Below are 27,500 nucleotides of genomic sequence, written 5' to 3' on the forward strand. Positions count from 1 at the left end.
CGCCTCAGGTCACTGAGAAGTTCAAGGACCGCCTGGTGGACGAGGGCTTCAACCCCCACTTACGGCGCCCGCCCGTTGCGCCGCGCCATCATGCGCCTGATCGAGGACTGCCTGGCGGAGCGCATCCTGGTGGGCGACATCAAGGAGGGCGACGTGGTGATCATGGACGTGGACCCCGACGGCTCCATCGCGGTGCTGGCCGGCGACAAGAAGATGCGCGCCGAGATCGACGCCGTGCCCGCGGGCATCGCCTAAATGACACACGCGTGCTGGCGTGGCGTGGCGTGGCGTGTGGGGGAGGCGAGGGGAAGGGTAGAGGAGGAGGAGGGGAGGGGAGGCAGGTGGCGTGGGCGGGGCTGCGCTTGCAGCGCAGCCACGTCAGGATGGTGGAGAGGTGGAGGTGGAGGCGAGGGGCAGGTGGCGTGGGGCCGAGGTGGTGGAGGCTAGGTGGTGGAGGCTAGGTGGAGGGATGGCAAGGTGATGATGTGTGGAGGCGGGGCATGGGTGGAAGGGCCGGGGGGGGGGGGCGCCGCCCGGTGTGTCGGGTTGGAGGGGTGGCGCGGCCGCGCGCGCGTGACGCGCCGGGAGGCGTGTGTGCGTGTGTGAGTGGTTGCCCGCCCCTGCATGCGGCCGCCCCGGCTCCCGTGTTTGTTGTGTACTTACCACCTGTATGAGTGAGTTCGTACGTACGCGGGTGTGTGTGCCTCTGTATGTGTATGTGTTGCCTGCGGCATGTGGGGGTGTAGGGCTCCGCATTTGCGTGTGGCATCACAGAACAGGGTGTGTGCTTGGATAATTAAAAGAGTTTGGACATATTTGTCGTATAATGGGTTTTCTGCAAGAGTGAGGCGACAGGCACATGCAAAGCGGCCGGGCGAGCGGTGCAGGAGGGTTGGCTGCAGTTTGCAACTGACAGGCAGCGTGTTGTGTGTTGTGTGTGTGTTTTACCCCAGACAGACAGACAGACAGACAGGCTGATATGTCCCGACTGACGCAACCAAAGGGAGGCACATGCACGCATTGAACACACATTCCCTATCTATCTGGAGGGCTGGTGAGTCGGCTGCGGCCGTGCTGACGCCGTTGTTGTAAAAGCCAAAAAATAATGCTGCTCGCCCCAGCCCACAGAATATGGTGCCCGCAATGCAAGGGGGCATGGGCGGGGCCGAGTCCCGAGTCGCACGTGTGCCCCAGCCCCCCTGGTGCTTCTGTCGCGCTCTGCACTCGCCCTGCCCGCAATGCCGTGCCGTACGCTTTGGGCCCCGCCTCTGCTCTGTAACGCCCTGTTCATCGCCTGGGTTGCCAGGCTGGTCACAACTGTCGGCCCGACCATGGCTTTGCTGCACTCCGCCTGCACTGCGAGACCCCCAGGCCCGTCCCCCCTGCCCGTCCCCCTGCCCGTGCGTGTGCGTGCGGAGGCGCCTCGCTCCTGCGTCCGGTCGTCCCCCTCCTCCTCCGTCTCGTCCAGGGGACAGGGGGTGGCCTCGCCACCCACACAGGGGGGGAGGGCCGGGAGGCACTTACCGTCCTGCCCGCTCACCATGAGAGGCCGTAAGCGAGTGATGTCTGGCATCAGCGGCCGGGATGGTGTTCCAGCTGGACTAGCATTTGTGGCACCGGGCACGAAGGTGTGGCTCAGGGTAGGCGCCGCTTTCCCCCGTCCCGTTCTGAGCTGTGCGGTGTCACAGCGATGTGGGGGTTGCATGTACGGCTGTGCTCGTGTGCGTCGGTGGTGTGCGTCGGTGCCTGTGTTTGGGGCGCGGCTTTGTTTGGGCGCTGCTGTGTCCAACCTCCCCTGAACCTCATCAGGACGGATGCCGGGGCCGGGGACCCTCATGCGTGGTCTTCAAGAGGGAGTGACTATGCCTTCATGGATGTCTTCATCATTAGCATCTTTAAGAATGCTACGTTCTCGGACATGCAGTTGCAACCGGGTTCCCGGGTGGTCTTCAAGGCCCCTGGTTGGCACCTCTTGTCAAGTTGGCTCGCTGCCTCTATCATTGAATAATCAGAGACGCAGCTGCACGTTTGGGGCACTCGTCCTGAGGAAACCGCTCACTACGAGCTATTCAAGCCGACCTAAACCTGCGCTGCAAGCGCACAGCACGGGCGGTATGGCGTCTCGAGCTTCCTCACAATGCTGTGCTGAGTTGGCAATGGATTGCGGCTTCCGTCAACCAGCCGGGTAGCGTCAATTGAATTTCTTTGCGCGCAGGACCCTGGAAACTGGACCAGATGGCTTCGGAGCTCGCAGTCAAGTGTAAAACTTCCGATGGTTCCGTATGGGACATCAAACGCCCAGACGGCAGTAGCGACCTTTACCTCGACGCTGGCATGGCTGTGGCAAGCATCCAGGCGTGGGCGAACCTGCGCTGCCGGAGATTCGGTTTGAACGTCGTGAGCGCGTTGCCGACCCTGTGGATATCAGGGCTAGCCAAGGTGCGTTTGCTTGCACGGGCGAGGCTAAATTGAGCGCGTCGTCGCGTTGCGGTAACCGACCCGCCGCATTCTCGTTGCTTGTCCTGACCGCAGGCCGGCAAGTCCTACACGCTGCACGAGGTGGTGCCGGCGGTGCTGGCCGCGACGCTGCGTCAGCAGGCGCCGGGCCACCCCCTGCAGGGCATGGCGGTGCTGCGGCTGAACGGGCTGGAGCTGCTGCAGCGCCAGGTGGGTGCGTGGGCACGTAGCTAGACAGCAGCGCTAGCGGCGCACTGCTACCTAGCTGTGCTGCATATGCGTCTTGTGATCGAAGATGCTTTGAGCCAACGGCATGTGATGCGCCACGGAAGGCGCTAGGGCCAAGCAATCCGTGTGTTTTGGAAGTTCGGGGGAAAGCGACTGTGGTTGTTGTTCGCTACCAGGCACGCACGGGAGTTGCTGCAACCTGAGTGAGCTGTACCCGATCGAGTGCGAAATCGCCTTCGTTCCCTGAACTATTTATGCATCCACCTGTCTTCAGCCGTGCACCATGCTCATGCTCATGCTCATGCTCATGCCCAACCGTGCATACCACCGTCCCCAGCAGCGTGCATGCGGCAAACTCCCATTCCCAACACGGGCCAGCAGCAGCAGGCCGCAGCTTGGGGCCGACCACCGGCTCACGTAGATAGCTTGTTGATACGTGTGGAGCCCTGTACTCTGTAGTCTCCGCACACACGCCTCACGTTTCGTACACGTCCCATCCATCAGTAGTAGTGAGAGTGCGTACGGTATGCTTGCATGCCCCATCCACTCCCCGACTGGCCCCGACCCACCTTACTTCCTTCCCACAGGCTGGCGCCACCGGACTCCTGTACGACATGCTGCATGTGGGTGTGGGTGTCAGACAGTGTGTGTGACAGAGTGTGTGACTGTGTGTCTTTGTGTGTGACAGTGTGTATATATATGCGCGCGTAAGAGTGGATGTGGGTGGGTAACGTGTGATGGCAGCAGGTGAGCATATGGGGACTTACTTGCGTTGCCCTACCTCACATCCCCGTCAGCCTCCTTCACTACCTCGCTCGGGCACGGCGTGTGCTGTGTACCCTGCCTGCCCGCAGGCGGTGGCGGATTGGGCGACACGGGCGGAGGTGCCGGTGGCGGAGTACACACGCAGCTGGGTGCGCCAGGTCCTGGACAGCGGCCCGGACGCGCCGGGCGCGCAGACGCGGGCGGGCAGGGCCGTGGTGGAGATGTTTGAGAGCGGCTTCCAGGCGCCCGTGCTCGTGCTGCTGGGTGCGTGGGCGCAGTGTGCATGCGGCCGGGGCGCAGCGGCAGGTAGAAACTGAAACTGGAATTGGATGGCTGTATTGGCAATAATACGGTAATGACTCAGGCCTGGGCAAGGGTGCGCGCGAACCACCTGTGCCCCTCGCTCACGTACAGCTGCCGTACCGTGTGTATGCCGGCCCAAGGCCCGTGAGCTTCTTTCCTAATCCCCCACCTTTCTTCGCGCCCCTCGCTCCTGTGTGTGTGTGTGTGTGTGTGTGTGTGTGTGTGTGTGTGTGTGTGTGTGTGTGTGTGTGTGTGTGTGTGTGTGTGCACATACATACGGCACCGTTGCACATGCAGACGAGGTACAGGCCCTGCTGCGGCCCACGGACGCGCGCGGCGAGCTGGACGCCTCGGGCGCGGCCTTCATTCGCGACGGCGTGCTGCGCCCCATCCTGCTGGGCAGCGCTGACCACGTGCTGGTGGCGGCCACTGGCGGCGGCGGCATGGCGGCAGCCTGGGTGGCGCTGGCGGCCATGCCCGTCAACGGCACCGCGCCACTGATGCAGATCTGGCCGGTAGGTGATGAGCAGCAGCCGGGCTGCCGCGCGCGAGATCTATCGGGGCAAGGGGCGAGCTCGCGAGGCAATGTGTTGCCTTTATTAAGCATGTCAATAAACAGGCAATTTATGCATGCCCGGTCTGCAGCAGCACGCGCTGCCACGCGCGTACGCACGCACACGTTCCTGCCTATACGCACGCGCCACAACGATGAAGGAGAAAACGCCCGAAAATTGACGCGCTGGGAGCGGAACATGGACGCAAACCACACCAGCGTCATGGAGGCCGTTGGATTCCTTTCCGACGCAGCGGCAGTGTCTCAGTACGAGCGACATAGGCCCATTAGAGCCCTTGTCGCTCGTACTGAGACACTGCCGCTGCCTCGGAAAGGAATCCAACGGCCTCCATGACGCTGGTGTGGTTTGCGTCCATGTTCCGCTCGAACGGCACTGGCGGCGGGCACATTTGCCGGGACGCTGGCCCGGCAGTAGCAGTTGCAGTGGCGTGTGGCTGCCAATGGGGCGGGCGTTCCCCATGCATGCGTGTGCGCGTCGGTCAGGGTGGGCGGTGCCCCCGTGTTGCTTGTTTGGGTTGCCATAGCTAGACCAGATCTATTGGAGCAGCCGACACGTTCGTGCGTGTCCCCACCTACCGCTATGCAGCAGCCGTGCGGCGGTGTGCTGCTGCTGCGTGAAACCCCACCCACTCACCCACCCACCCGGCATCAGCCAGCCTGCCTGCCTGCCTGCCTGCCTGCCTGCCTGCCTGCCTGCCTGCCTGCCTGCCTGCCTGCCTGCCTGCCTGCCTGCCTGCCTGCCTGCCTGCTGTTGTGCGCTGTGAGTGCCGCGGGTGCTGCTGGCCCCACCTGGACTGATGCATACATACCGCCGGTACGGACAAACAAATAAACGGCCATGTCCGACTCATGGACCGCCGCTCCGCTCCGCCTACCTGGTGTGTGCACCGCTCACTCCTGCTCGCTCTGCTGGCACTTACCTACGCTCCTGCGTGCGTGCGCGCGCGCGCGTGCGTGTGTATGCGTGTGTGCGTGTGTGTGCGTGTGTGTGTGTGTGTGTGTGTGTGTGTGTGTGTGTGTGTGTGTGTTGGCCGCAGCTGCACCTGCCGTCGGCGTTCCCGCCAGCCCTGATGCAGCAGCTGCTGCTGCCGGACCACGGCGGCGGCAGGGCGCAGCGGCCCATGCGGGATGGGGTGCAGCAGCAGCAGCAGCTGAGTGAGATGACCCAGCAGGGCACCATCACAGCATCAGGCGCCGGTGGTGGTGGCGGCGCTGACATGCTGCTGGAGCAGCGGCGGCGGCTGCTGGAGCGGAGCGAGGGCTCGCCGGCACTGTTCGCGATGATGCTGGAGCAGTGGTGGGCATGCGCCTCGGAGCCCGCCGTCGAGGCCGCGCGCGTGGACGTGCACGTGGACGTGGAGGCGTTTGTGTCCGAGTTCATGCGGACCAAGATGCTGGAGGAGGTGTGTGTGGTGGACTAATTATGTGAAGCAAGCGCGAGAGAGGGGATCCCTGCATGTTTGCTTGTGCGTCCACCGATCGATCGATCCAAGAGCTGTTGCTCGGCACGGTTGGGTTGCGGCGGTTGCAAGTGCGGGGTCGCTGAATGTTTTGCACGGGCGTTTGCCGTACGCGAGACTGCTGCTTTGGTGGTTCTGTCCCACCCGAACATCCTACGCACCACCTCCCTCCCTCCATTGCCACCAACTAACGGCTCTCCCCTACCTTGGCCTCTTTGCCGCCATCCTACTTGTGTGGCCTCGCTCCGGCGCGTCTAGGTCGTGAAGGATTGGAGGCTGGGCCTGGCAGGTCTGACGGAGGCGCAGCGCGGCGAGGTGCTGCGCCTGCTGGCGGCCCCGGCGGCGCTGGGGGCGGGGGAGGACGACCTGCGGGGCTGGGGCTTGTGGCACTTCCTGCGGCCGTACCTGCGGCCGACCCGTACCCAGCAGCAGGCGGGCCGCTACCACCTGGCGGACGCCAGACAGCGACAGGCCCTGAGGGTGCGTATGTGCGTGCGTGCGAGCGTCGCCTCTTTGCTTGTGTGTTGCGCATGACTACCGCATGTACCATAGGTAGTGCAGCAGCCGCCGCCAGCCTCACACCTGCCTGCGCTTCACACCTACCGCCCCCACGCACCTTGAATTGGAGCCACCCTCGCGCACCGCCGCCGCGGGACCGTCTTAGTCCACTGCGCAAGGCTTCTCATGTGGGCAATGTGTATGTGTTCCACAGTTCCACTGCACTCCACTCCACTCCACTCCACTGCTGTGCTCAGCAGCTCTCCTCGCTCTGTCCTATCGGTGTCACTGCTGTAGACCTGGCCGCCGGCAAGCAGCAGTGACGACGGCGCTCCCTCGTGTTGTTGCCGGTACTCTCAATCCCAGATGATGCGAACCTTATCGTATACACGTGTACATCTGCACGCCCTGCCGCCCACGCGCCTACCTGCAGGCGGCCCTCGACCCCCATGGCAGCAGCCAGCTGCTGCCGCCGCCGCGCGCCAACTAGCCGGACTGGACCGGACCGGACCGGACCGGACCGGACCGGCTTCAGGGGGGGGAGGCGGCCTGACATACCTGACCTACACGGGGCGGCGGCGCCCAGATGCTGGACGACTGCGGGGCCGGCGGCGGCGGCGGGGGCTGCAGCTGGGCGAGGTGGCGCGGGCGCCCGGCCGCTCGGGCTGCTGCTGCGGCGGCGGCGGCTGCGGCGGCGGCGGGCGCAAGCAAGGTAGGGCGCCACCCCCGAGCGCTGCAGCAGTGAGCGGCGCCGACCCGCCGACCCGCCGCCCACAGCCACAGCCAGAGCCACAGCCACATCCATGTGCTGCAGGTGGGTAGGTGGGTGAGAGCGGCGTGTCCCGGCGGGCAGGCGGTGGGGGGTGGTGTGTGTGGTGTGGCGGGGTGGGGCGGCAGCGCACGCTGTCAAGCCGTGCACGTGGCACATGACACAGCCCGCCGGATCACATCCTGTGTGCCCCTCAGGCCGCCACATGCCACAACGCGCTGGCGCACCACCAGACCAGGGGCGGGCCGGCGGTGGAAGGGCCGCCGGCTCGGCGGCACTGCTGGGTGTGGTGGTGCTGGCGCTGCCGCGCCGCTGCTGCTGTTGGGCACACGGTACAGGCCGCCTGTGGGGGCCAGCTGGCGGAGGCCGCCGCTGTGCGCTGCGGCAGGCAGGCAGAGGGGCGGCCGGCCCCCTGGTGGTCGGCCCCCTGCTGGGCGGTCGGCCCGCTGCTGGCGCCCGCCGCCGTCAAGTAGGGCGAGGCCAAGGCCGCCGCGGCACAGCCGTACGGAGAGGGCGGACTTGGGCAGCAGGGTGTGGGCGGTGGGCGGTGGGCGGCCTCAGCGCCGGCAGTGGCCTCAGCGCCGGTGGCGACGGCAGTGGCGGCGGCGGCGGCGACTTGTCCGGCTGCTGAGGCATTGTTATGTTTTGGTGGCCCACATTTCGGTCCCAGGTTTGTGGGCAAAAGTGCAGCCGTCCGTGCCTGAGGCCAATTGCCAACAGGACAACTGTTCTCGTCTGTAGTTGCAGTTGTCCAAGCACATGTACTTGTGGAGAAGCTGGATGTGGGAGAATGGCTCATTGAACTGGTGTCGGTCGCATGCTTTGGCGGGCTGAGTCGGGGGGGGGGGAGGTGAAGCCCCACAGGAACACCCTGTCGATCGCGGGTGCAAACTCGATACGGTACCGGTACTGGTGCAAACCGCGAGTGCCACACGCCGGCGGCGGCGCAGGGCCTGGCGGCGGCGGCGGTGCAGGCGGCGCAGGCCTGGCGAATGCGGCGGCTGCGCAGGACCTGGGCCCAGCAGTTGCGGCGTGCATGTGCGCAGAAGAAGGGCCACGTGGAGGTGCTGGGTAGCAGCGCGCGCGGTGCGTGTTGCCCGAGAAGTGGAGGCCTGCCGATGTCGGGTTTGCGGTCTTTGCTGGCGAGAGTAGCATGGAGCGGTGTGTGGTAGGCCGCAGCAGTGAGGAGTGCTGTGGCTAGGGGATTTCCTGCTGTTTGGTTGATGGCTGGCTGAGTGGCTGTGCTTGTGCTTGGCAGCGGGACGTGGCTGGACACATTATGGTGGGCCGTGCCTGTAAGAACCGACCCCGGCTATGTTTGGGAGGTAGACGCTTGCGGCCTCAGGCTGGAGGCGTGGCGTGGGCGAACCCCATGCCGTTCCATGCGTGATGCCGCGCCCGGACAGCCTCGCAGCCCTCAGCCCGTGCCGCTGCCACCTGCCCTTTGCGTGGCAAGTCCCCTGGTACTAACAGTAGCAGTAGCAGTAGCAAGAGCGCTGAACACGGCGACAGCCACGCACGGGAGGGGACCCTGGCGACAGCTGTTGTTCTTGTGTGGGCGGAACGCCCGCCAAGATGAGACACGATGAGAGGCACGGCCGATGGCTGCTACATCTTGCTGCTGCCGCACCTAGCTAGCGTGGCGCTTTCTGCCACAGCCCTGCCGCTGCTGGTGGTGGTGCAATGAGCTAACGAAGGTGCCCCACCGAGTCCACCAGCCACTCAATTCAATTCCCTCGATCGTAACTCATCGTAACTCAACCACTAACCCTCTCAATCACAACGTCGCAGTCGCTCTCCGCCACAACCACCACCTCCTCCTGCTCCTCCTCCTGCTCCTCCGCCGCCTCCTGGTAGCACTCTCCTCTCCACCAGCCCTTGTAGTCTTACTTGTGTTCCTGCGCCGGCCACTTCTGCAACTTGTACACCACGCAGGCGAAGGCTGTGCTCGCTGTGCGCTGCCCCAGCAGCCAGGCGCCCGCCTCCAACTCTCTCAACCTGCGCGCCAGCGCGGCGTTCTAGCCAGGCGGTACGGTGCGGCGTCACGCACGCGCCCTCCTCACTTGGGGTGGCTTGCCCCGCCCCTCTCCCCGTGCAGGGTCCTTGCGCGTGTCCACGGCGGCACACACCCGCCCGGTGGCAGCTGTGACCTCCAGTTCCATCCCCACCACAACTGTCAAGCGCATATCGCGGCCAGCAGCCACCCCTACCTGCTATCTACGGCTGCTCCGCCGCCGCCGCCGCCGGTACCACCAGCTTCCGCAGCCGCTCCAGCTCCAGCCGCTGCGCCGCCGCGTCGCCGTCCAGCCGCGAGCGACCGAAATCCAACAGCACGCAGCGCACGTGCACATGCCGCGTGCCCGCCCCGCTCCCGCTTCCGCTCCCGCTCCCGCTTCCGCTTCCGCTTCCGCTCCCGCTTCCGCCGCCCGCGTCACGGGTGCCTGCTGCTGCTGCTGCTCCTGCTGCTGCTGGCGGCTGCGGCGGCGACCCCGCCAGCAGGCCCGAATCCTCCCCCTCCCCCTCCACCGCCAGCATATTCGACAGCCGCACATCGCCGTGCACGAAGCGCGGGCAGGCGGCCTGCACCGCCCGCAGCACGTCCAGCGCCGCGGCCGCCACCGCCGCCGGCAGCGGGTGTGGCAGGCGCGACAGCGGCACCCCGCCCTCCACCCGCCGCACCGCCAGGAAGCGCACGCCGAAATCCACATCCCCCCAGGCCTGCAGCTCGGGCACGTGCAGCCCCTGCAGCGGCTCCAGGGCGGTGTAGGCGGCCGCCTCCCGCTCGTACGCCGCCAGGCCGGCGCGGTCCGGCCCCAGCAGCTTTACGAAGCAGCCCACGCCGTCGCACGTGCCCTCCACCACCAGCCCCTCGCTGCCCTGGCGTACCGCCTCCTCCTCCTGCTGGAAGCGAAGCACCACGCGCGCCGGGAGCGGACGCGGGCGCACTCTACCACTCCCACCAGCGGCAGCGGCAGCAGCCGCACTTGCTGGCGCCGCCGCCGCCACTGCCGCCGCTGCCGCCTCGTGCTGCCCGCCGCCGCCGCCGCCGCCGCCGCCACCGCCGCCGCCGCCACCGCTACCTTCGACCAGGAGCAGGTCTGCTGCGGCCCCCTGCCCGCCGCCGCCCGGCTGCTGCTGCTGCTGTGGTGGTGGTGGCAGCAGCTGCGGGCTGCAGCTGCTGTGTGGTGCGCTGCGCAGCGCCAGCCACTGCAGGAAGGCCAGCGCGGCGTACGTCGTCGCCGCACTGCTGCTGCTGCTGCTGTTGGGCCCGGAGGCGGCGGCGGCGGCGGCGGCGGCGGCGGCGGCGGCGGCGGCGGCACCGGGCCTCGGCGGCGGCGGCCCGCTGGGGCCAGTGGTGGTGGTGGCAGTGATGGGGCCAGTGGTGGGGCCAGTGGATGCGGTTGTGGCGGTTGTGGTTGCCAGGAAGGGATCCGACAGGTACAGCAGGTGGCGCCTGGCGGCGGGGCAGTACAGCAACCACGTGGCGTGCCAGCAGGACAGGAAGCCGTAGCAGGCGCCCCGGGAGAGCAGGCACGTGTACACCTACGGCGAGTACGGCGAGTACGGCAGGCGGGGGGTGTGCGCGTGTACGGACGGGCAGATGTGAATGGGGCGCGGAGGGAAGCGAGCTGGACTGTAAGGACGGTACGGGCAGGAAGGAGTGCGTGGCACCATCCAAGCAAGCAAGCAAGGCACGCACGCGCCCCAGCCAACCAGGACTGAGCAACCTGACGCGTGCGCATCCAACACACCATCCCATTCCCAACCTCAAGTATGTCAACTAATTAGTACGTGCCTTTACGGTATGCAGCACTATCATCAGCTACCGCGCACCTGGCTAATGATCGCTTGCGCCAGCGTGTGGTGCCTGTGCAACGGGTCGCGCCATGCCGCCAGCAAGTCCACGGGCCGCCGCCCGCCCCCACCGTCTCCTGCATCCTTCATCAGCGTTGGGACTGCCCTCAGCTCACCCAAACACACGCAGCGCGGCTGGAGCCGCCGCCGCTTGAGCGCGGGGTCTGCCTCCGCCTCCGCCTCCGCCTCCGCCTCCGCCTCCGCCTCCGCCTCCCGCTGCTGCTGCTGCGGCCCGGCAGCGGGGAGGCCGCTGCCCCCACCGCAGGAGGGAGACTGCTCCCCGCCTCCCGCTGCTGCTGCTGCTGCTGCATCGGCTGGCTCTGGCGGCCGCTGCTGCTGCTCTCCGCCTGTGCCGTGGCCCAGCCGCGGGACCGCCATGCCGCTTGCACCTGCACCTGCACCTGCACCTGCCGACGCGCCCATTTGCAGCGGCGGCGGGCTGCCGCTGTTTCCGCTGTTGCCGCTGTGGTGGTGGTCTGTTGCTGCTGCTGAGGTGGTGGTGGCTTCTTCATGCGGCGGCTCCAGCAGCAAAACCAGGTCGGTGGCGAAGCAGGATGCGCGGGTGCGGCTGATGATGTACTCGGGCGGCTGCAGGCGCCAGACCGCGCGCACCCCGCCGCCGCCGCCGCCGCCGCCGCCGCCGCCGCCGCCGCCCCCGCCGCCCCCGCCGCCGTGGTGAGGGGTGCGTGCAGCAGTGACGTCCGCCAGCTGGCCCAGCGCGTATGGAGCTGTCACCGCAGACACAAACGCAGTGGCCACCGCGGCCTCCGAGTCCAGGGCCACAACAAGGGGGGGCCTCCACCGCCTGCACGGGGCGGAGGGGGGGGGGGCGGTTGACATGGTGGGCGCGCAATGGGGTGCACGGTGGAGATACGGAAGGCACGGACGCTAGACAGGATAGATAGGGCAGGTCCTCCCCCTCCCCCCTCCTCCCCCCCCCCTCCCCCTCACACACGCCCACAACCCCTCCCCCCCCCCCACATACACACGCACGCACGCACGCACACCCACACACCCACACACGCCCCACCGCAGGTCCTCGCCGTACAGGCTGTTCGCGGCGTCCTGGTGCTCCAGGATAGCCTCCACTAGCGGTCGACTGCTGCAGCCGCCGCCACTACCGCCGCAGTCGCCGTCGCCGCCACCGCCGCTGCCTCCTATGCCTCCGGCGCCGCTCGTCACCGCCGCGGCGGGCTCCTCCACGTGCTGCCAGCGGAGCAGCTGGCGCGGGTGCGTGTCAGTGGCGTCGATGCTGACGCTCCCGGAGGCCCTCCCCATGCCCCGGTACGGCACGTCGGTAGCAGGCAGCGCTGAGCGCAGCAGGTCCCTCGGCCGAAGGCGGCAGGCGCCCGTAGCGCCCGCTGATGACGGCGGCGGCGGTAGCGGCGGCGGGGCAAGCGAGCACAGTGTCACAGCAGTGTGCGTGTATTGACAGCAGGGTGTAGGGAAAGAAGGGTGCGACCGCAGCCGCACCCATGAGGGGTTTTATTTACTGAGCAGCCCACAGCTCCCTCGGCATGCACCCGCATGCGCACGTACGCACGCACGAAACACACGCACGAAACACGTGTAACAAGAGGAAGCCCCGGACGACTGCTGTCACAACACGCCCCACGCACAGTCCCCTGCCTGTTTTGGGTCCCTGTCACGTACGGCCACTGGCGGGCCGGCTGGCTGCTGGCATTCGTGGCCGCAATAGTAATGCTAGCTAATGCTCGCTCGCTCACCCACCTGCTGCTGCTGCGGGCGCCCCCTCCTCGCGGCCGGCTTGGCCCGTTGCCGCCGCTGCCGCCGCCGCACCATCGCGCAGCCCTGGCAGAGCAGCAGGCGGCCCTGCGGTAGCGTGTATGCCGTAAGTATGACGAATCGAAATAGATAGCAGGCCCGTCCATAGTTCCCAAAAGCCATGCCATTGTATGTGCTGTGCTGTGCCTGAAGTAGTGTGCACGGCGGTATCATGCTACAGCCAAGCAAGCCGAACACGCGGGAGGTAGGTGCGGGTCGGCATGCAGGAGTTCGCTCGTCCCCATCCAATACAAATCAAGTGAAAGGCATTACCGTGAGCGTCGCACCGCACACATACACACTACATACCACAGTAGTCCCGGTTGTACTCCCCTCTCGTTATGCTCTCTCTCACCCTCCACACCCACACCCACACCCACACACACCCACCCACACACACACACACACACACACACACACACACACACACACACACACACACACACACACACACACACACACACACGCGCGCGCGCGCACACACACACACACACACACACACACACGTGCACCTCCACCCGCCGTCCCGCCCCACAAGGCCCAGCAGCACCCGACGCTCCCGCCGCGAATCCCACCGATCGACGGGCCGCAGCACTACTACCTTTGCGCTCGACAGACCAGCACCACCACCACCCGGCGAAGGCCGCCTCATCGTAGCACATCATCATCCATCTAAAACCCTTATAATAAGCACAACATGCATGGAGGTTGATTTCGGCCTCGCAGACCGGCCCCAGCCCAGGCCTAAGCCTTGAAGCCTTAGGTGGTCGTGGCTAAACTTGTGCAAGTTTTTGGACCGGCGCCCATGTCCGCAACCCAGCCCCTGCCCCTGCCTCGGGTCCATCCAGCTAGTCCAGCCCCGTTCCCTGCTGCTGGGCACACGTACGCACGCACGCACCCCAAAACCCAAACGCCCACCGCGGCAGCGGGCTCACCTGGCGCGTCGCGCGGGTGGCCCTGGGTGCCGCCTGGCGCGCCGGTGCTGCCACCAGAGGTCACAGGCGGCGTGTGCCCGGGTGCATTTGGAACTCTTATACTGCGCCTTGGCAGCACAACGACGACAGACCCCCTACCTTCCTGCTTCAACAACGCCTCGCCGCAACCTCACCGGTTGTCGCGCTCCCCACGCCCAGGCCAGCCGCCGCGCCTACAACATGCAATCCGGGGGGCATATGCGAGTGGAAACTGCATGAGTTATGCATATTACAGCATGTCGACAGCAGGGCGGAACACTCGGCATCGCCCGGAGCGCGCGTTCAGTCGTCGTGTGCCCCTTCGCCCCGATGGCTCACTATGGATGAGTCCATTCAGACGCTCCAGCTGGCCATCTTCCGAATCGGCAAGAAATAGGAAGCGGTCTGCAGATGTGGCTCTGGAAAGCGCTGCGACGGCACTCCGCTTCCATGCCGCATCCTTTCCGAGCTTCTCGGCAAGCTTGAAGACTACGCCGGCGGTCTCCGTCAGCTGAGCCTGAATGTCCACAGGACGCTCCGTGTCGCTGCTCGCGCATCGCTCGGCAGAAGGGTCGGATGCTACCCGAACTCAAACAATATTAGAGATGTTGCCATATATTGTGGCGCTCGGGCAGCAGCGGTGGGCACGGTCATGCCTTCCGCATGTATGGATTCAAAGGCTTGCCTTCGGTTGGGCCAACCGACTCCCGGTCTCCAGACATCTATCAATCGGCCATTTTGGCCCTTTCCTAGACAGTCCTCCTGGGGCCTGATGTCTGGGGCTGGACTTTGTTAGCCCGGGTTTGGGGCGGGTTTTGTCCGAATTCCCGGAGGGGGGGGGGGTTACAAAGCTTGGTTCTCACCCCATGCTCAACATTATAGAGCTCTGGGGGTCCGCCGGGTTTCGGGAGCCCATCCTGGCGGATTTCGTCAAGCGCCCCACAAGCAGGACTAGGGGCCAAACGCAGCAGTACGAGGCTCGTATGTGAACACTATGCCGTAATAAGCACAAACAAACCGTGGGAGGGCTAAGTTGCGCGTCCAAGCGTGGGCATGTCGGCACTTGTCTCCACATAGGACACATGCGCTCTGACACGGCTGGGCTCTCAAGCGCTGGTGCGCATGAATTCACGCCTAACACGACTGCCGATGCACAGTGTCCATTCGGCACACGGCAGAGAGTTGAGCGCGGGTTTTGATGGGTCGAAGGGATTTCCGTGGATAGGATCCCGCGTGTGGCCGAAGTCTATCTCACGACAGAACCGAGTCGTATGGTGGGGCTGGCAGGGCATGCGTAGCGGCATGACAAATAGTGCGGCTGTTGACAACTGTGCTTCGTCTGGCTCCGGTTGGCTCTGCTGTGGCATCGCGACTGCTAGATAGGCACCTGGTTTGGCTACGTGTCTGTGGAAACCAACCCCGGCTATGTCCGGGCGATGAGGTTGTTCGGCCTCAGACTGTGGAGGGGCTCAGCCCCTTGTCTCGTGACCGGGGAACACTTGTTGTATGTGATGGTGTGCTGGTCAGGCAGCACATGACTCGTGGCACACACCGCACACTCCGGGGGCGAGTAAGAGGCGAGGAGTCTTACATGGACGCAAGAATATACATACCGTATAGACCGTACATATCAAAACTACGCAGCAGTGCGCACACCATACAGCAGCGCCATAAGTGTAACGACAACAAATGTGACTCGCGGACTTGCATAACTCCAGTCGTAGTGAATGAGTGGCTATGCGTCTTAGCGCGGCCCACACGGACTAGGCCTACATGCCGTCTGGCAGCGCAGACCGCCGCCACCGTCCGCCACCAGTGCCAAGCGAACGACACTGCTAGGAGGGGACCCCATCTGTACAGATGGGAAACATGTTTCCCACGACTGCCAATGGCTCAACAGTTCAAGAACTCCTTGACCAGGAACTGGCTTTCGACACCCTTGTTCGTGCACTTGCCGCCGCCACTGGGGCCCACATGCGGGCAGTGCAGGTTGGGGTCGATAGCGGCCAGGTTGAGGTGCAGGCGGCGGCACAGCACGTTGCTCTGCGGCAGGGATGGGGGCGGGGCGGGATGAGGGAGATGAGGTCTCCTGCGGCGTGTGTATGTGCGTGTAAATGGGAACATGCCACAGCCGAGGACAGCTCAAGATCGACGCATGTCCGGCGTAAGACGGACATGCAGGCCCCCGCGCATCCCTGCCGTCCAGCGCACATCGGCAGTAGTCAAGTAACAGGTGAGGGTGAGGTGGCTGGCGTGTCAGGTGGGTCGTAGCGTGGTCGGGCTGACGGGCTCGCGCCAAGTCCCTACCTGCCGAGCCCTGAAAATGGTAAGCGACCCGACATATACATGTGTCTTCTTCACATACCGCACGATTCCTCTCCCTGCAGCAGGCGCCGCATGTGCCCCACGCCGTACCTGGTCCAGGCTAGCGGAAGTACCGAGGGGGATGGACTGCATGAAGGTGGCGCAGGCCTGAGGGTGAGTGGATGGATGGGGTTATGTGCACACCAGTGGGGTCAGGCAGCGGCCGGGGGCTGATAGGGCGTGGAGGGGGTCATGATGAGGGTGCGTGAGTGGACGAGCGACGGTTTCTCGCGCACCCGATCCCCCGGCATCTCCCATGCACCCCCCATGCATGCTCGCGACTGACCGTGTAGTTGGCAAACTGCTGGTTGGCTCCAGTGCACAGGTACTGCACGCCGCCGCAGACTTGGGGGATGATGATGGCAGGGTCGAGCGCCCCTGGCATCGAGTCGATGAGAATTTCCTGAAATGCAAGGGGGCGGGAAAGGGCAGGACAGCAGTTGAGCGGCGGTTGGCTACCATGCATGTGCTGCGCCTTGCTGCGCCTCAGTCTCAACTGGATGGTCATGGGAACGCATCAGTCTAGACAGAGCAGCAGATGCTCGGGTGTTGGCAGCAGGGGTTGCAATTCCTGGGCTCATCAAGCGGTGATATGTGATCGAGAGGCCACTGGGGGCGCTGTTGCTCTAGACACCTATGGAAGAGAGCGCGGGGCAGCGGGGTTGCCCATCCAGCTTTCTACATGCCTGGCGCTTCGACACGAGGGAATAGCCGCAAATCTGTCGCTTCTTGGTGAACTTGTAGACGTGGATAAGGTCGATCTTGAGACCTGGGTTGCCGCGACCATCCGCAAACTGAATGAACGTCTCCTGCAGTGAACGAAGTGTGGGAACGAACGCTCCTGTTACTGCAGCGGCGGCGCGGCGACTGCCGCATGCGTGGCGCCGCCAAGGTTGGATGCATGCGCCAGACCATCCGCAGCCCTCTCCCCCCCCAGGCCACCAGGCCCTCATTAGTCAACCCTGTCCCGGGCGGGCGTGGGGACTGCGCGTGCATCCGTCAGGGCGGGGCTTCATGTATGGGGAGGGGTGCGTGGCTCACCGTGGCGACAGTGCGCGTCGAGGCGTTGCAGGTCATCCAGACGACCTCGATGTTTACAACGCGCGGCACGTCCAGGTTGTTGGCGGGGTTAGGATCCAAGGGGCCCTGCGTACGAGCAGGAGTGCGCAATTGATCGAGCGACGACGTATAATAAGAAGTGGCAAGGGTTCAGAGGATGGGACCCGTGCAGGTAGGATGGGTTAGAACGGGGGTGATCCGATGAGATTCCCAGCGGCCGCCTCATTAGCGTGAAGGCAGACAGGGCAATTTTAGAATCAGCTGGAACGTACATGTTGTCTGGCGTGAGAATCAGTCAAGCTGCTGGGAAAGATGCAGACAGACTTGCTTGCCGCATCAAGGACCCACCGCCAGACCGTAGAAGTACTCGATGACGGCCGTCGTGTCGTTGTAGTTGCCTGTGTGCCCACACGTAAAGCTCGGCGATTGCCTGCTGGTGCACGTATGCACCACCGCCGCGCTAAAACCGCTGAACTCATGCAAGACCCCGACTCAATGGCAGCGGCATACCCTCAGCCCCGCCCATTCTCTCACCATTGGGAATGACCTCGCCCTGCACATTCGAGCCCCAGGTAGGCGAAAGCTTGCCGCTTGTGGCAATTTGTGCTGACTTCGGCCAAAGCATTGAGTCGATGACATCGTTCTTAATTTTGCTTGATAAATCGTCGCAGAGACGTGCATGGCTGAATGGCATGAGGGCCACCAGCAGCAAACCAACTAGGGGCAGCATTATTGTGACTTGGTGCGTGCGCAGTATGTATGTATGTATGTATGTTGCGACAACCTGTACACAAGGAATGAGGCGCCCGTGCATTTAGTTCCCGACAGCGGCATATTGCAACTTGACTGTCATGCATCCGCATTCATGCAGCAGCAGCCAACCGCTGCTGCCCCGGCGCACACCTGTCTCGAGGACGGTGCTAGGTCGGTTGTGTAATACTACATGATTGGCAGCATACCGGCAAGGTTAACCGTGATGTAAATGCGCAACCCAATCAACCGCCGCTGGCTCGCACCTGGCTCGAGTTCAGCCGCTTGTTGCAATTGCTTTGATAACACCGTTTTCTACATAGTGGAGTTTATCCAGAGCATGAAAATGCCTGCAGCGTATGAACGACGCAGTTAACTCTGACAACAATGCCGTTTCATCAGCTAGAGCTAGCTACGCCAAATGCCATTTCTGTTGTTACATGGCTCTAATTAGAGCCGGTTACTCGGCACGTGGAGTCCGTGGTGACGGCTCGCCGTTCGTAAAGACACGAGACAGACACGCCCGACAAGACAGATTTTGCGACGACCCCGGGCACAGGACGCCCCAAGGAGAAGTCACGCTGTCTTCAGTACAAAGAGGAATTTTATTTAGGGGGGGCAGCGGGGCAGCTTGGGTTTCTTACTACTTCTGCCGCCAGTTCCACCTGCGACACCATGAGCGATCGACTCCTTGAGCGACTCCGCTTGCAGCGCCTCGGAGCGGAGCAGCCAGCGAGTACGATAGCGACTTCTTGTACGAACTAGGGTTTTCGGTGGCCACAGCGAGCAGGCGAAGGAGGACAAAGCCTGGGCGGATGCGCCCGAGGCTGACAGGCGCGGCCGCTGGCGCAGACAGCGACGGTGAAGGGGCAGCGGGCGGCAGGTCGCGGAGCAGGAGGTGAGGCGGCGGGCAGGGCCAAGCTGCGGGGAGGGAGGAGGGGTCGGAGGGACGGGTTGCGTGTGGGGTGTGGCGTGTGGCGTGGCCTGCCTGTGTCGTTGCGCCTTCCCCGCTCTGCTTCCGCGTTGTGAACGCGGTCGCGTCCTGACCACCAGAGAGATCTCTGCGCCTGAAGTGCTTTACCGTATGCACCGGTGGGTCCGAGGCCTGTGGGTCGCCGATGGCGCGCCGACCGATGATGACATCGCGCTTCAGCAACACACATTTGGCTAGCTCGCGTATTGCTACCCTGGCTGCAACAACATTGTCCGAGGAAAGGGACTCGCGAGCGCGGGGCCAGGCGCAGCCGCAGCATAGGCCTTCCCTCTGCTGCTGACGCCGCTGCGGAGGCTGGTGAACTTGGCAGTTGCAGTTGCACATGCGCCCGCGGCATTGTGTGCGATCTATTGCGTGCCGCCGCCCCATTTGCCACCCCCGCAGCTGCCCGAGCCACGGCTGCGTGTGCTGCAGCTGCTGGTTGCAACTTCGCGTTGGTGTACATGAGCAAGTGCATCAGCATCAGCAACTGGCAGCCAGGGCGCTGAGCAATGTGTACGCCCGCGGCGACAGTGGTGGCGGTGGCGCTGCCGGCGTGGCAGCAGGTGTGTATGGGCTGTGGGGCTGCGGGCGCAGATGTAGGCATTGGTGTGGGCGTGTGGGTGATGGCGGTGGCGCCGGCGGCCTTGGGCATTCGCGCCTCCCTTCCCCCGGCCACCCTGCAACCACTGACGTTTGCTGCTCTGTCATCACATGCCATGCTCCCCTCCCTCTCCCACCCGTCAGGACCATCCCGGCCTCCACAGCCGCTGCCAAGCGAGGTGATGTCGCTGTCAAGTGACAGCTTGAGCGCCAGCGGCAGCGGTGGCAATGGTGGTGGCGGCGGCGCTGCCTGCGTGGTGGCAGGTGTGTACAGGCTGTGGGGCTGCACGTGCAGATGTAGGCTCTTGAATGGGTGTGTGGGTGGTAGCAGTGCTCGTATCTTGTAGATGCCCTCAGGCACCCTGCATCTATCTACACATGTGTAGATGACCCTGACCGCGGCATCTACACTTAAGCCCCCAAGCCCCCCCCCCCCGAACGTCTACACTTCCCCCAGTTTTGCGCCAAAACCGGCCAAAAACGTCTACACCTGCGTAGATGCGCGGCACCCAAACCCAAACATTTTTCTCCGCCTTCGGCGGATATTGGGCAGTTATCTACAGTGTAGATGGAAGATACGAGCACTGGGTGGTAGCTGCAAGGCCCTTGGGCATTCACGCCTCCCTCCCCTAGCCATCCTAGTGATGTATATGTTGAGAGGACTGTACTGTAGCAGTGATTGGACACGGGCTTGGGCCTGGGCACTGACAGCGTGGGCACCTGAGTAGGTGTGTGCGCTTCACGAGTGCTGTCCTGTTGCGAGTGCGTGCTGTCCTCTGCAAACACTGTCTGTGCCTCACCGCCACCCACCCACCCTCACTACCAAAACCTGCCCTCTCTCTTCCATTCCTCTCCATTCCCATTCAATAGGTGCGGCCGTGCAGCGGCTCCAACCGCGCCCCTATGCGATTGAGCTGCTGAACAGCAGCTCTGGGGACACCGTGCACACCCAAGGCACCTAAGGTGGTGGTCGCGGCCCCGGTGCGAGGGGAGCCTTACCGAATGGAAGCTGGGGGCTGGGGTCCCTCGGCCCTTTGTGCCTCGGGACTCAATGTCAGCCATTTGCTTCCCTTGCCATGTTTCATGGCGCCCAGAAGATCGATCTGAGGCCTGGGTAGCAGAATAATGAATGCAACATTACAGGAAGGGACGGAGTTATGATTGCGACATTACAAAGAAGGGACAGTCCGACCGGAGTTATGGCACTCATTCCGACCAGAAGTTGATGCTTCCTCCCATGTATGGTGGCCCGAAAGTTCCTTCATAAACACAGTGATGACCAAATGAGCCAGTGGATGATCCTGGACACGGAGCCAGTACCGACCTTGTCCGGGTTATGGCGGCAAGAGGTGCGTTGTATGATTGTGCCTTTGTCCGGGTTATGTATGGTGGCCAAAGGTGGACCAGGGCAATATTGGCTTCATCCCCATGTTGTCCCCCCAGTTGCCGCCGCCCCCGTGGCCGCTGTTCCTGGGCCGCCGCCGCCCGCGCGGCCGCCGTTCCTGGGCTGCTGCCGCCCCCGCGGCCGCTGTTCCTGGGCCGCCGCCGCCCCCGCGGCCGCCGTTCCTGGGCCGCCGCCGCCCCCGCGGCCGCTGTTCCTGGGCCGCCGCCGCCCCCGCGGCCGCCGTTCCTGGGCTGCCGCCGCCCCCGCGGCCGCTGTTCCTGGGCCGCCGCCGCCCCCGCGGCCGCCGTTCCTGGGCTGCTGCCGCCCCCGCGGCCGCTGTTCCTCGGCTGCTGCCGCCCCCGCGGCCGCTGTTCCTGGGCCGCCGCCGCCCCCGCGGCCGCTGTTCCTGGGCTGCTGCCGCCCCCGCGGCCGCTGTTCCTGGGCCGCCGCCGCCCCCGCGGCCGCTGTTCCTGGGCCGCCGCCGCCCCCGCGGCCGCTGTTCCTGGGCCGCCGCCGCCCCCGCGACGGCCGGCCCCGCCGCACGCCGCGCACCCACAGGAGTATTTGTTGCGAGCGTGCGCGGCGGCGGGCATTCCCATCCCCTAACCACCCCTGGAGATGATGACACCGGCGCTACCGGCCGATCCGGGGGTGTAGTTCATACGCATGTGGCACTTATGCATGCATGCTTGTCATTGCATCCCCCACCCGGCCGGCGCTGCTACCCTGTGCAGCCGCCGGTTTTGTTCGACGGGTGTGGGGAACCGCATTGCGGTCCGCCCCGTCGATTGTCCTGGTTTGTCCTGTTTGTCCTGTTTGCGGGGTTTATTATGGTGCCTTGCTGCGTGTTGCCTGCGTACCAGACTGCAGCCAAGCCCACGTAGCTCTCTGCATTCATGCCCACATGGCCCATGCCACGTGCAGTACCGCCGGGATGAGCCATGCAGCCATCGCGCTGTCATCACTATTACGCGGCCTCCCCGATTCCAGTACTTGCATTGCCACACGTATTCATTCCTCCCCATTTACATACTTGCTTTCCGCTCCGTCCACTCCGCCTCCATAGTTCCGTTCCAGCCCGCGCCAGCCCCAACCGCAGCGACAGCCAGCCGCCCAGCCCGCGGTTACTTGCTGTGCTGTTTTGCTTCCTGTCTGGCCCGCTGCTTCCTTCCCGGTTTCTTACGCTTCCACTCACTCCCTCCCTCACATGTGCTGCTGGACGACGGTGGCGCTGGTGTTTTCCAGGTTGGTTTCGGATGCCGCGCGCCCCGCAGCTCCGCTCCGCGCCAGCCCGCCAGCCGTCCGACAGCCTAGCCATCGCAACCTGGTTATATCAGTGATGGGTCGGCGGCGCTCCTCTATTGCCCGTGGCGTTTACCGTCTGGATGAGGTAACATGTCTGCTGTGACCGCCTCCTGCTAACCGGCCTTCTATGCGTGCTAGCGACTACAACTTCTCTTCGTGTCGCGCACATTCGCGTTCGCATTTCGACAGCACTCCGCGGTCATCACTGTGTTTATGAAGGAAGGCCAACATGCCTTTCAATTTGCACCCCTGAACGTTCTTTTGATTGGGTTCGCCTGCCGTCAGTGCCGTTCACAACGCGCTGGTCCCCAACAGACGCTTGTCATAGTCCTGCGAGTCCTGGCTCATGAACTGCGTCAGCAGGTCCCTCTTGTGACCAATGCAATCTGCGAGTGCTGACATGTGCGCAAACAAGGGGTGTCAGCTTTGTACAGCTGGAAAATGGGGCCCCCATATGAGTGGGCGGGTGAGGCCGTGTGTTAGTTATTCACATTGCATGCCTTGTGCACCTGCGTGTGTGTGAAAGGTGGGGTGGCAGCGACCTAAGGCCACCCCACCCCAGGACCTCGAAGTTAGCGGAGCGAGCTCCGGTGAAGGCTAACCTGGGTGCAGTTAACCCGCTCGTGAGGGGTAGCGGGCCTCACCGCGGGTGGGCCGTCGGCTAATCCTGGGTGGGCGCGGGGCTAATCCAGGTTGGCCGGCGACCCAGCGGGCTTCGCCCTGAGCTCACCCAAGCTTTACAGCCGTTGCCTTAAAGTTAGCCCTTGGCTAATCCACGTCACTACTGCCCTGGCGGCACTCACTCACCCGCCGCCTCCAGGAACTCGACGGCCCCAGGCACGCCCACCAGACACGCCTGCACACGGGGGGCAGACAGCCGCACCTGCCTGCAGAGGGGGAGGGAGGGAGGGATAGGGGGACAGGAGGGTGCGCAAGGAGAGGGATTCGTCGGAGTGCGAGAGCGGGAGCCAGTGTCTGGGTTCATCGTCCTCAACGCCCCAGAAGTCAGAAGCTTGCATGGGCGGACGTCTTTCCATGATTCGTCAATGCCTGGGCTGGGTGCACTTTGTTCCTCGCAACCGATATCAGCGATGTCCCATCGCGTCTGGCAGATCAACAGGCGGGGTAGCGGATTATCGCCCTCATGCCGACCATTCGTTGGTTATTTCTCCCGTGGTGGCCTGAATTACAAGTTTACCTGAGTTCGCCTGCCTTGCTGACTTCTCTTGAGTGCCCGCGTCAGCGCAGCACGATTCGATGTAGCCATATCTGAAATGGTATCTAGGACTGCAGCGGAGCAGGCAATTCGAAAGCACGCCCAGGGGAGGACATTAAAAGGCTTGTTGGGCTTCCTTCAGGACCAAAGTGACGACCAACTGAGCCAGTGGAGCATCCGGGACGTGGACGGGGATGAAGCCATCTTTACCTATTTCCGGCTTACGGCGGCGAGAGGTGCGTGGCTTTGGGATGCGTCCGCGAATCTCCGAGCATCTTACATGCGCCCGGCGTCTTTACTTCATTCCTTCTCGCTGCAAGGGCGTGCTTAGTGGTCTAGATGCTCGTTTTGCCGAGCTCCCCGGCTCCCCGGCAACCTAGTCCTTGGCGCTTAGCCGGAGGTTGGGCATGCTGTGTGTTCGTGTGTCCAAAGCGGGTGGCACCTCTGATCGCGTGCGCATTCGCGCTTTGCCCTCTTGCGGCTTGCCCCACCACCTACGTGTGTTTCCAGATGGCAACATAAGCTTGCACACGGACCAGGGCGACGGCGACCAGCTGGGTGAGCGGGGGCAGGGGGGGGGGGCACGGCGCAGCTGTAGGGTTCGGGCAGCGTGCGGCACATGCACAAATGTGGTGACTGGGCACAAAGTAAAGCGTATACAGATTGGCTGAGGAGGAAGGGGTCGCCGAGAGGTTGACGGTGCAACTGCAGGTTGTCTGGGGCGCATGTTGTTAGGATGGCACCATGGCACCTGGTCGGCACGGGTTGTGGGTTCAATCGCGCTCCGCTGCCTGCGCCCCTCACTGCCCCCTTGCACTGCAGTCGCGTCAGTTGCCTGCTGGTGGCCCGCCTGCTGGCTCAAGTCCGTGGTACCCATGTGGCAAGTGCGGGAAGACGAGGGCAGCCGGCAGCAGCAGCAGGAGCAGCAGCAGCACCAAAACGCGTGCACCATGCCCGCTGCTGCAGCCCCGCACTCGGCGTCCGTGGACGACACGCACACTCCTGCCGCCACCAGCCCTGGCCGCAGCCCCAGCTGCTTCCAGCCTCCCCCCTCCCAGCACCTGTCTGCCTGCCGTCAGCGCCGCTCACAACGTGCCGGTCCCCAATAACCGACGCTGGGCTTGTCCTAGTCCTGCGGCTGCTGACACTACTAGCGCAAACCAAGAGCAACAGGGAGAAGTGTGCGGCGCTGGCGCACAAGCTGGCGTGGTGGCGGGGCTGGCTGGAGTGCAGCGCAGAGCTGGGCGGCCGTCTCCGCTGATGCTCGCTGGGTTTATCATCCGCTTTGGCCCATGATTGGTCACAACGCCGGAGGGCTGCGTACGCAGGCGCATGCCGGGTTGCAGAGCATTAGCCGATAGCGGGCGATGAACACGGCGAGCATCAGCGGAAACGGCCGCCCAGCTCTGCGCTGCACTCCAGCCAGCCCCGCCGTCACGCCAGGTTGTGCACCGGCGCCGCGCCCTTCTCCCTGTTGCTCGTGATGTTTTGCGCTCATGTCAGCACCCGCAAGACCAGGGCGAGCTCAGCGCCTGTTGGGGACCGGCGCGTTGGGACCAAGCGTTGGCCCAAAGCTGATGATGGGCTACGTGTGCGAGCGGCTGCAGGTCTTGAGCGTTATTTGTGGGCGCGGGTCGGGTCGGGTTGCAGTGCACTGCTGGCGGCGGGTGTGCGCGCCCGCCTGGTGGCCAGACGTCGACGACCTGCTATTTCATCCTACCTGACGATGCGGGCGGCGGTGAGGTTATGTTGGCCCTGGTAGTGGTAGGGCGAGGGCCAGAGGGGTCGTGCCGCGGGTCGGTGGCTGTAGCGCGCAGGGCAGGTGGGCAGCATTAGCTGTAGCTGCGGGTGTGCGGGCATGCGCCCCTGGGGCGCAGCAGGTGGTGCAGCTGATGCGGTGTGGTGCTGTGGTGGTGTGCGGCGGGTGGACACGATGTGCCTACCTGCCTTCTGAGGGGCGCCTGGTGGGCTCGCTCGAGAATGGGCAGGCCAACACACGCTGGCAGTACGCCCCGCGTACGTACGGCATGTGCGGTACGACAAGTAGTAAGCTCACCCGCTGGGCACTCGTGTCTGGCATCTGTGCGCTGGGGCCGTGGGACTTGAGGTAGACTAGGGTTTCATCAAATGAAGGCGCCGTCCGAACGCTGCGCGTGTGTATGTTAGTGTGTTTGGGATCAGGATGCAAATACGCAAGAGAGTGTGCGTGGCGTGCAGACCCCTTGTATGCGTAGCTTGGGCACAACGACATGCGTGTCTACTGCAAGCGTAAACACATAAGAAGGTAAATACGAAGCGACATGGCTTTGGCGGCATTGCGGCAGGACGGCGGGCGGCTGTTTGGTTGGGATGCTGTGTAATGGGGTTCCGGCGGGCTTACGGCGTGACGCGTGCGTGTGCGCCGGCGCAGGAAAAGTTACACAAATTCGTGGTTCATTACTGCGACGCAAAGACATGAGGGCTAGTATGTCGAAGTGGTGATGATGCCCCGGTACATCTGCTACTGTAGCGTTGTAATGAACTCGGCGTGCGGTCAGCCATTTAGAGTGCTCGACGCAGTGGCTGGCGTGCATGAGCTGAGCAGGCGCAGAGCCGCGCACGGCTATCTGGGGCGGGCTATGGGGAGCCCTCTCGAGTAGGGGCAGGCGAGACTTGGGACTGTTGCGGCGGGCACGGACGCAGTAGGGTTTTGCACGGACGCGGCGTTTCCGTAGTGATGACGTGATGGGGAGCTCGTCCATGATGCATGGGAACGCGGGCGGGCTCTTATGTGGTTGGCTGTATACAGTTGGAAGCTGTGCGGCAGTGTGACATTGGCAGCCCAAACGCACTTATTGACGTGCTTGAAGGTAATGGTCTTATTATCGCCCCCCCCCCCCCGCCTCAGCCGCGGGTGCTCGGTGCATCAGGCCAGCACTGCCGTACGCAGCGGCCCTGGGTCATCATGTGCGTGTGGCGGCGTGGCACTGGATGGCAAGTGGCAACGGGGCCGCGCGGATGGTTGGATGTGTATGATGTGTGTTGAACCATGGGCGCCTGGGGCGGGAGTACCTGGGTTCCCGGGAACCGGGTCACAGCCACTTTCTTCCCTTATGTGCGGCTTTGCCCTGCCCTGCCCCTGGCCCTGGACCCGCCTTGTGGGATTGGGATTACAGCCATCGCACTCGGGACTACGGCAGCAGCAGCAGCTACCGCGGTTGGGGCGGCGGCTGTGCCCGCTAGGCCGGATGCCGCGCCGTCCTCCTCCTGGGCCCCGCCGCCACCGACCCTACTGACGCCGCTGCTGCTGACGTCACTGCTGCTGCCGGCCCCGCCCACGTCCGCAGCCGAGCCCGAGGCAGAGGGCGGCGCCGGGGCGGGGGCGGTGGGGGCGGCAGTAGCAGGGGCGGCGGTGCTGCTGCTGCTGCTGCCGTCCTGCAGGTTGATGCCGTGTGCTGCTGCGGCTGCGGACAGGAGGCGGCAGGGCTCGGCCAGGGCGGAGGCGGGCAGGGCGGCGGGCAGGACCAGGAAGCTGTGCAGTGCTCGTATCTTCCATCTACACTGTAGAAATCTGCCCAGAATCCGCCGAAGGCGGAGAAAAATTTTTGGGTTTGGGTGCCGCGCATCTACGCAGGTGTAGACGTTTTTGGCCGGTTTTGGCGCAAAAATGGGGGAAGCGTAGACGTTTTGGGGGGCTTGGGGGCTTAAGTGTAGATGCCGCGGTCAGGGTCATCTACGCATGTGTAGATGCCGGGTGCCTGAGGGCATCTACAAGATACGAGCACTGAAGCTGTGTGTGTGTGTGTGTGTGTGTGTGTGTGTGTGTGTGTGTGTGTGTGTGTGTGTGTGTGTGTGTGTGTGTGTGTGTGTGTGTGTGTGTGTGTGTGTGTGTGTGTGTGTGTGTGTGTGTGTGTGTGTGTGTGTGTGTGTGTGTGTGTGTGTGTGTGTGTGTGTGTGTGTCAGGGGGTGAGAGGGGGTGAGCAGGGGAGACGGGGGTGTTGTTGCGAGGTTACTAGGGCAGTGGGAGCAAGGTGGCCGCGTGTGTCTGTGTGGTGCTATCGCCTGGCCGGGCGCCCGGAGCGTGAGGAATGCGCGTCAGCAAACTTCCAGCCAGCCAGCAACTCGTCGGTACAGTAACTCCGGCATTCGACCAGCCGCGCACTCCATGCCCTGCCGTTGCCAATTGTGTGCCATCTGTTGGATTCTGGGAATCAGCTGCA

The 27,500-nt window shown here is 64.1% G+C and overlaps 6 protein-coding genes across 7 annotated transcripts; 4 read left to right on the forward strand and 2 right to left on the reverse strand.

Moving 5' to 3' along the window:
* On the forward strand, window positions 1-1,104 carry CHLRE_02g143307v5 (uncharacterized protein). The gene has a single exon (XM_043060225.1). It carries the CDS (start codon window positions 91-93, stop codon window positions 253-255), a length of 165 nt encoding a protein of 54 aa, XP_042927963.1. The 5' UTR covers window positions 1-90; the 3' UTR covers window positions 256-1,104.
* A 795-nt stretch (window positions 1,105-1,899) lies between these two features.
* On the forward strand, window positions 1,900-8,365 carry CHLRE_02g143327v5 (uncharacterized protein). Its single transcript, XM_043060226.1, has 10 exons — window positions 1,900-2,439; window positions 2,533-2,667; window positions 3,273-3,308; window positions 3,540-3,714; window positions 4,051-4,268; window positions 5,365-5,730; window positions 6,046-6,267; window positions 6,719-6,774; window positions 7,063-7,099; window positions 7,252-8,365. The coding sequence occupies exons 1-10, from the start codon at window positions 2,335-2,337 to the stop codon at window positions 7,525-7,527; spliced, it is 1,626 nt and encodes a 541-aa protein (XP_042927964.1). The 5' UTR covers window positions 1,900-2,334; the 3' UTR covers window positions 7,528-8,365.
* A 268-nt stretch (window positions 8,366-8,633) lies between these two features.
* Window positions 8,634-14,619, reverse strand: CHLRE_02g143347v5 (uncharacterized protein). Of its 2 annotated transcripts, none has more exons than XM_043060227.1 (7): window positions 14,511-14,619; window positions 13,987-14,192; window positions 13,803-13,841; window positions 12,641-12,742; window positions 11,940-12,270; window positions 10,889-11,714; window positions 8,634-10,597 (listed from the first exon to the last, which is right to left on the reverse strand). In XM_043060227.1, the coding sequence occupies exons 1-7, from the start codon at window positions 14,513-14,515 to the stop codon at window positions 9,272-9,274; spliced, it is 2,835 nt and encodes a 944-aa protein (XP_042927966.1). In that variant the 5' UTR covers window positions 14,516-14,619; the 3' UTR covers window positions 8,634-9,271. The 2 variants fall into 2 exon arrangements, with proteins under 2 accessions (XP_042927966.1, XP_042927965.1); XM_043060228.1 differs by lacking the exon at window positions 14,511-14,619 and adding an exon at window positions 13,630-13,676 and having other exon boundaries at window positions 13,768-13,841; window positions 13,987-14,260.
* A 603-nt stretch (window positions 14,620-15,222) lies between these two features.
* CHLRE_02g143367v5 (uncharacterized protein) lies at window positions 15,223-17,879 on the reverse strand. Its single transcript, XM_001702198.2, has 7 exons — window positions 17,605-17,879; window positions 17,419-17,468; window positions 17,053-17,157; window positions 16,698-16,820; window positions 16,298-16,414; window positions 16,063-16,119; window positions 15,223-15,690 (listed from the first exon to the last, which is right to left on the reverse strand). The coding sequence occupies exons 1-7, from the start codon at window positions 17,693-17,695 to the stop codon at window positions 15,541-15,543; spliced, it is 693 nt and encodes a 230-aa protein (XP_001702250.2). The 5' UTR covers window positions 17,696-17,879; the 3' UTR covers window positions 15,223-15,540.
* Window positions 17,880-18,159: 280 nt separating this feature from the next.
* CHLRE_02g143387v5 (uncharacterized protein) lies at window positions 18,160-20,831 on the forward strand. The gene is made up of 4 exons (XM_043060231.1): window positions 18,160-18,718; window positions 19,199-19,359; window positions 19,541-19,660; window positions 20,267-20,831. Exons 1-4 carry the CDS (start codon window positions 18,636-18,638, stop codon window positions 20,356-20,358), a joined length of 456 nt encoding a protein of 151 aa, XP_042927967.1. The 5' UTR covers window positions 18,160-18,635; the 3' UTR covers window positions 20,359-20,831.
* Window positions 20,832-23,199: 2,368 nt separating this feature from the next.
* Window positions 23,200-26,371, forward strand: CHLRE_02g143407v5 (uncharacterized protein). The gene is made up of 3 exons (XM_043060233.1): window positions 23,200-23,537; window positions 23,812-23,859; window positions 24,124-26,371. Exons 1-3 carry the CDS (start codon window positions 23,360-23,362, stop codon window positions 24,408-24,410), a joined length of 513 nt encoding a protein of 170 aa, XP_042927968.1. The 5' UTR covers window positions 23,200-23,359; the 3' UTR covers window positions 24,411-26,371.
* Window positions 26,372-27,500: the final 1,129 nt, after the last annotated feature.

Source organism: Chlamydomonas reinhardtii, chromosome 2 (assembly GCF_000002595.2).
Source record: "Chlamydomonas reinhardtii strain CC-503 cw92 mt+ chromosome 2, whole genome shotgun sequence".
Lineage (NCBI taxonomy): Eukaryota > Viridiplantae > Chlorophyta > Chlorophyceae > Chlamydomonadales > Chlamydomonadaceae > Chlamydomonas > Chlamydomonas reinhardtii.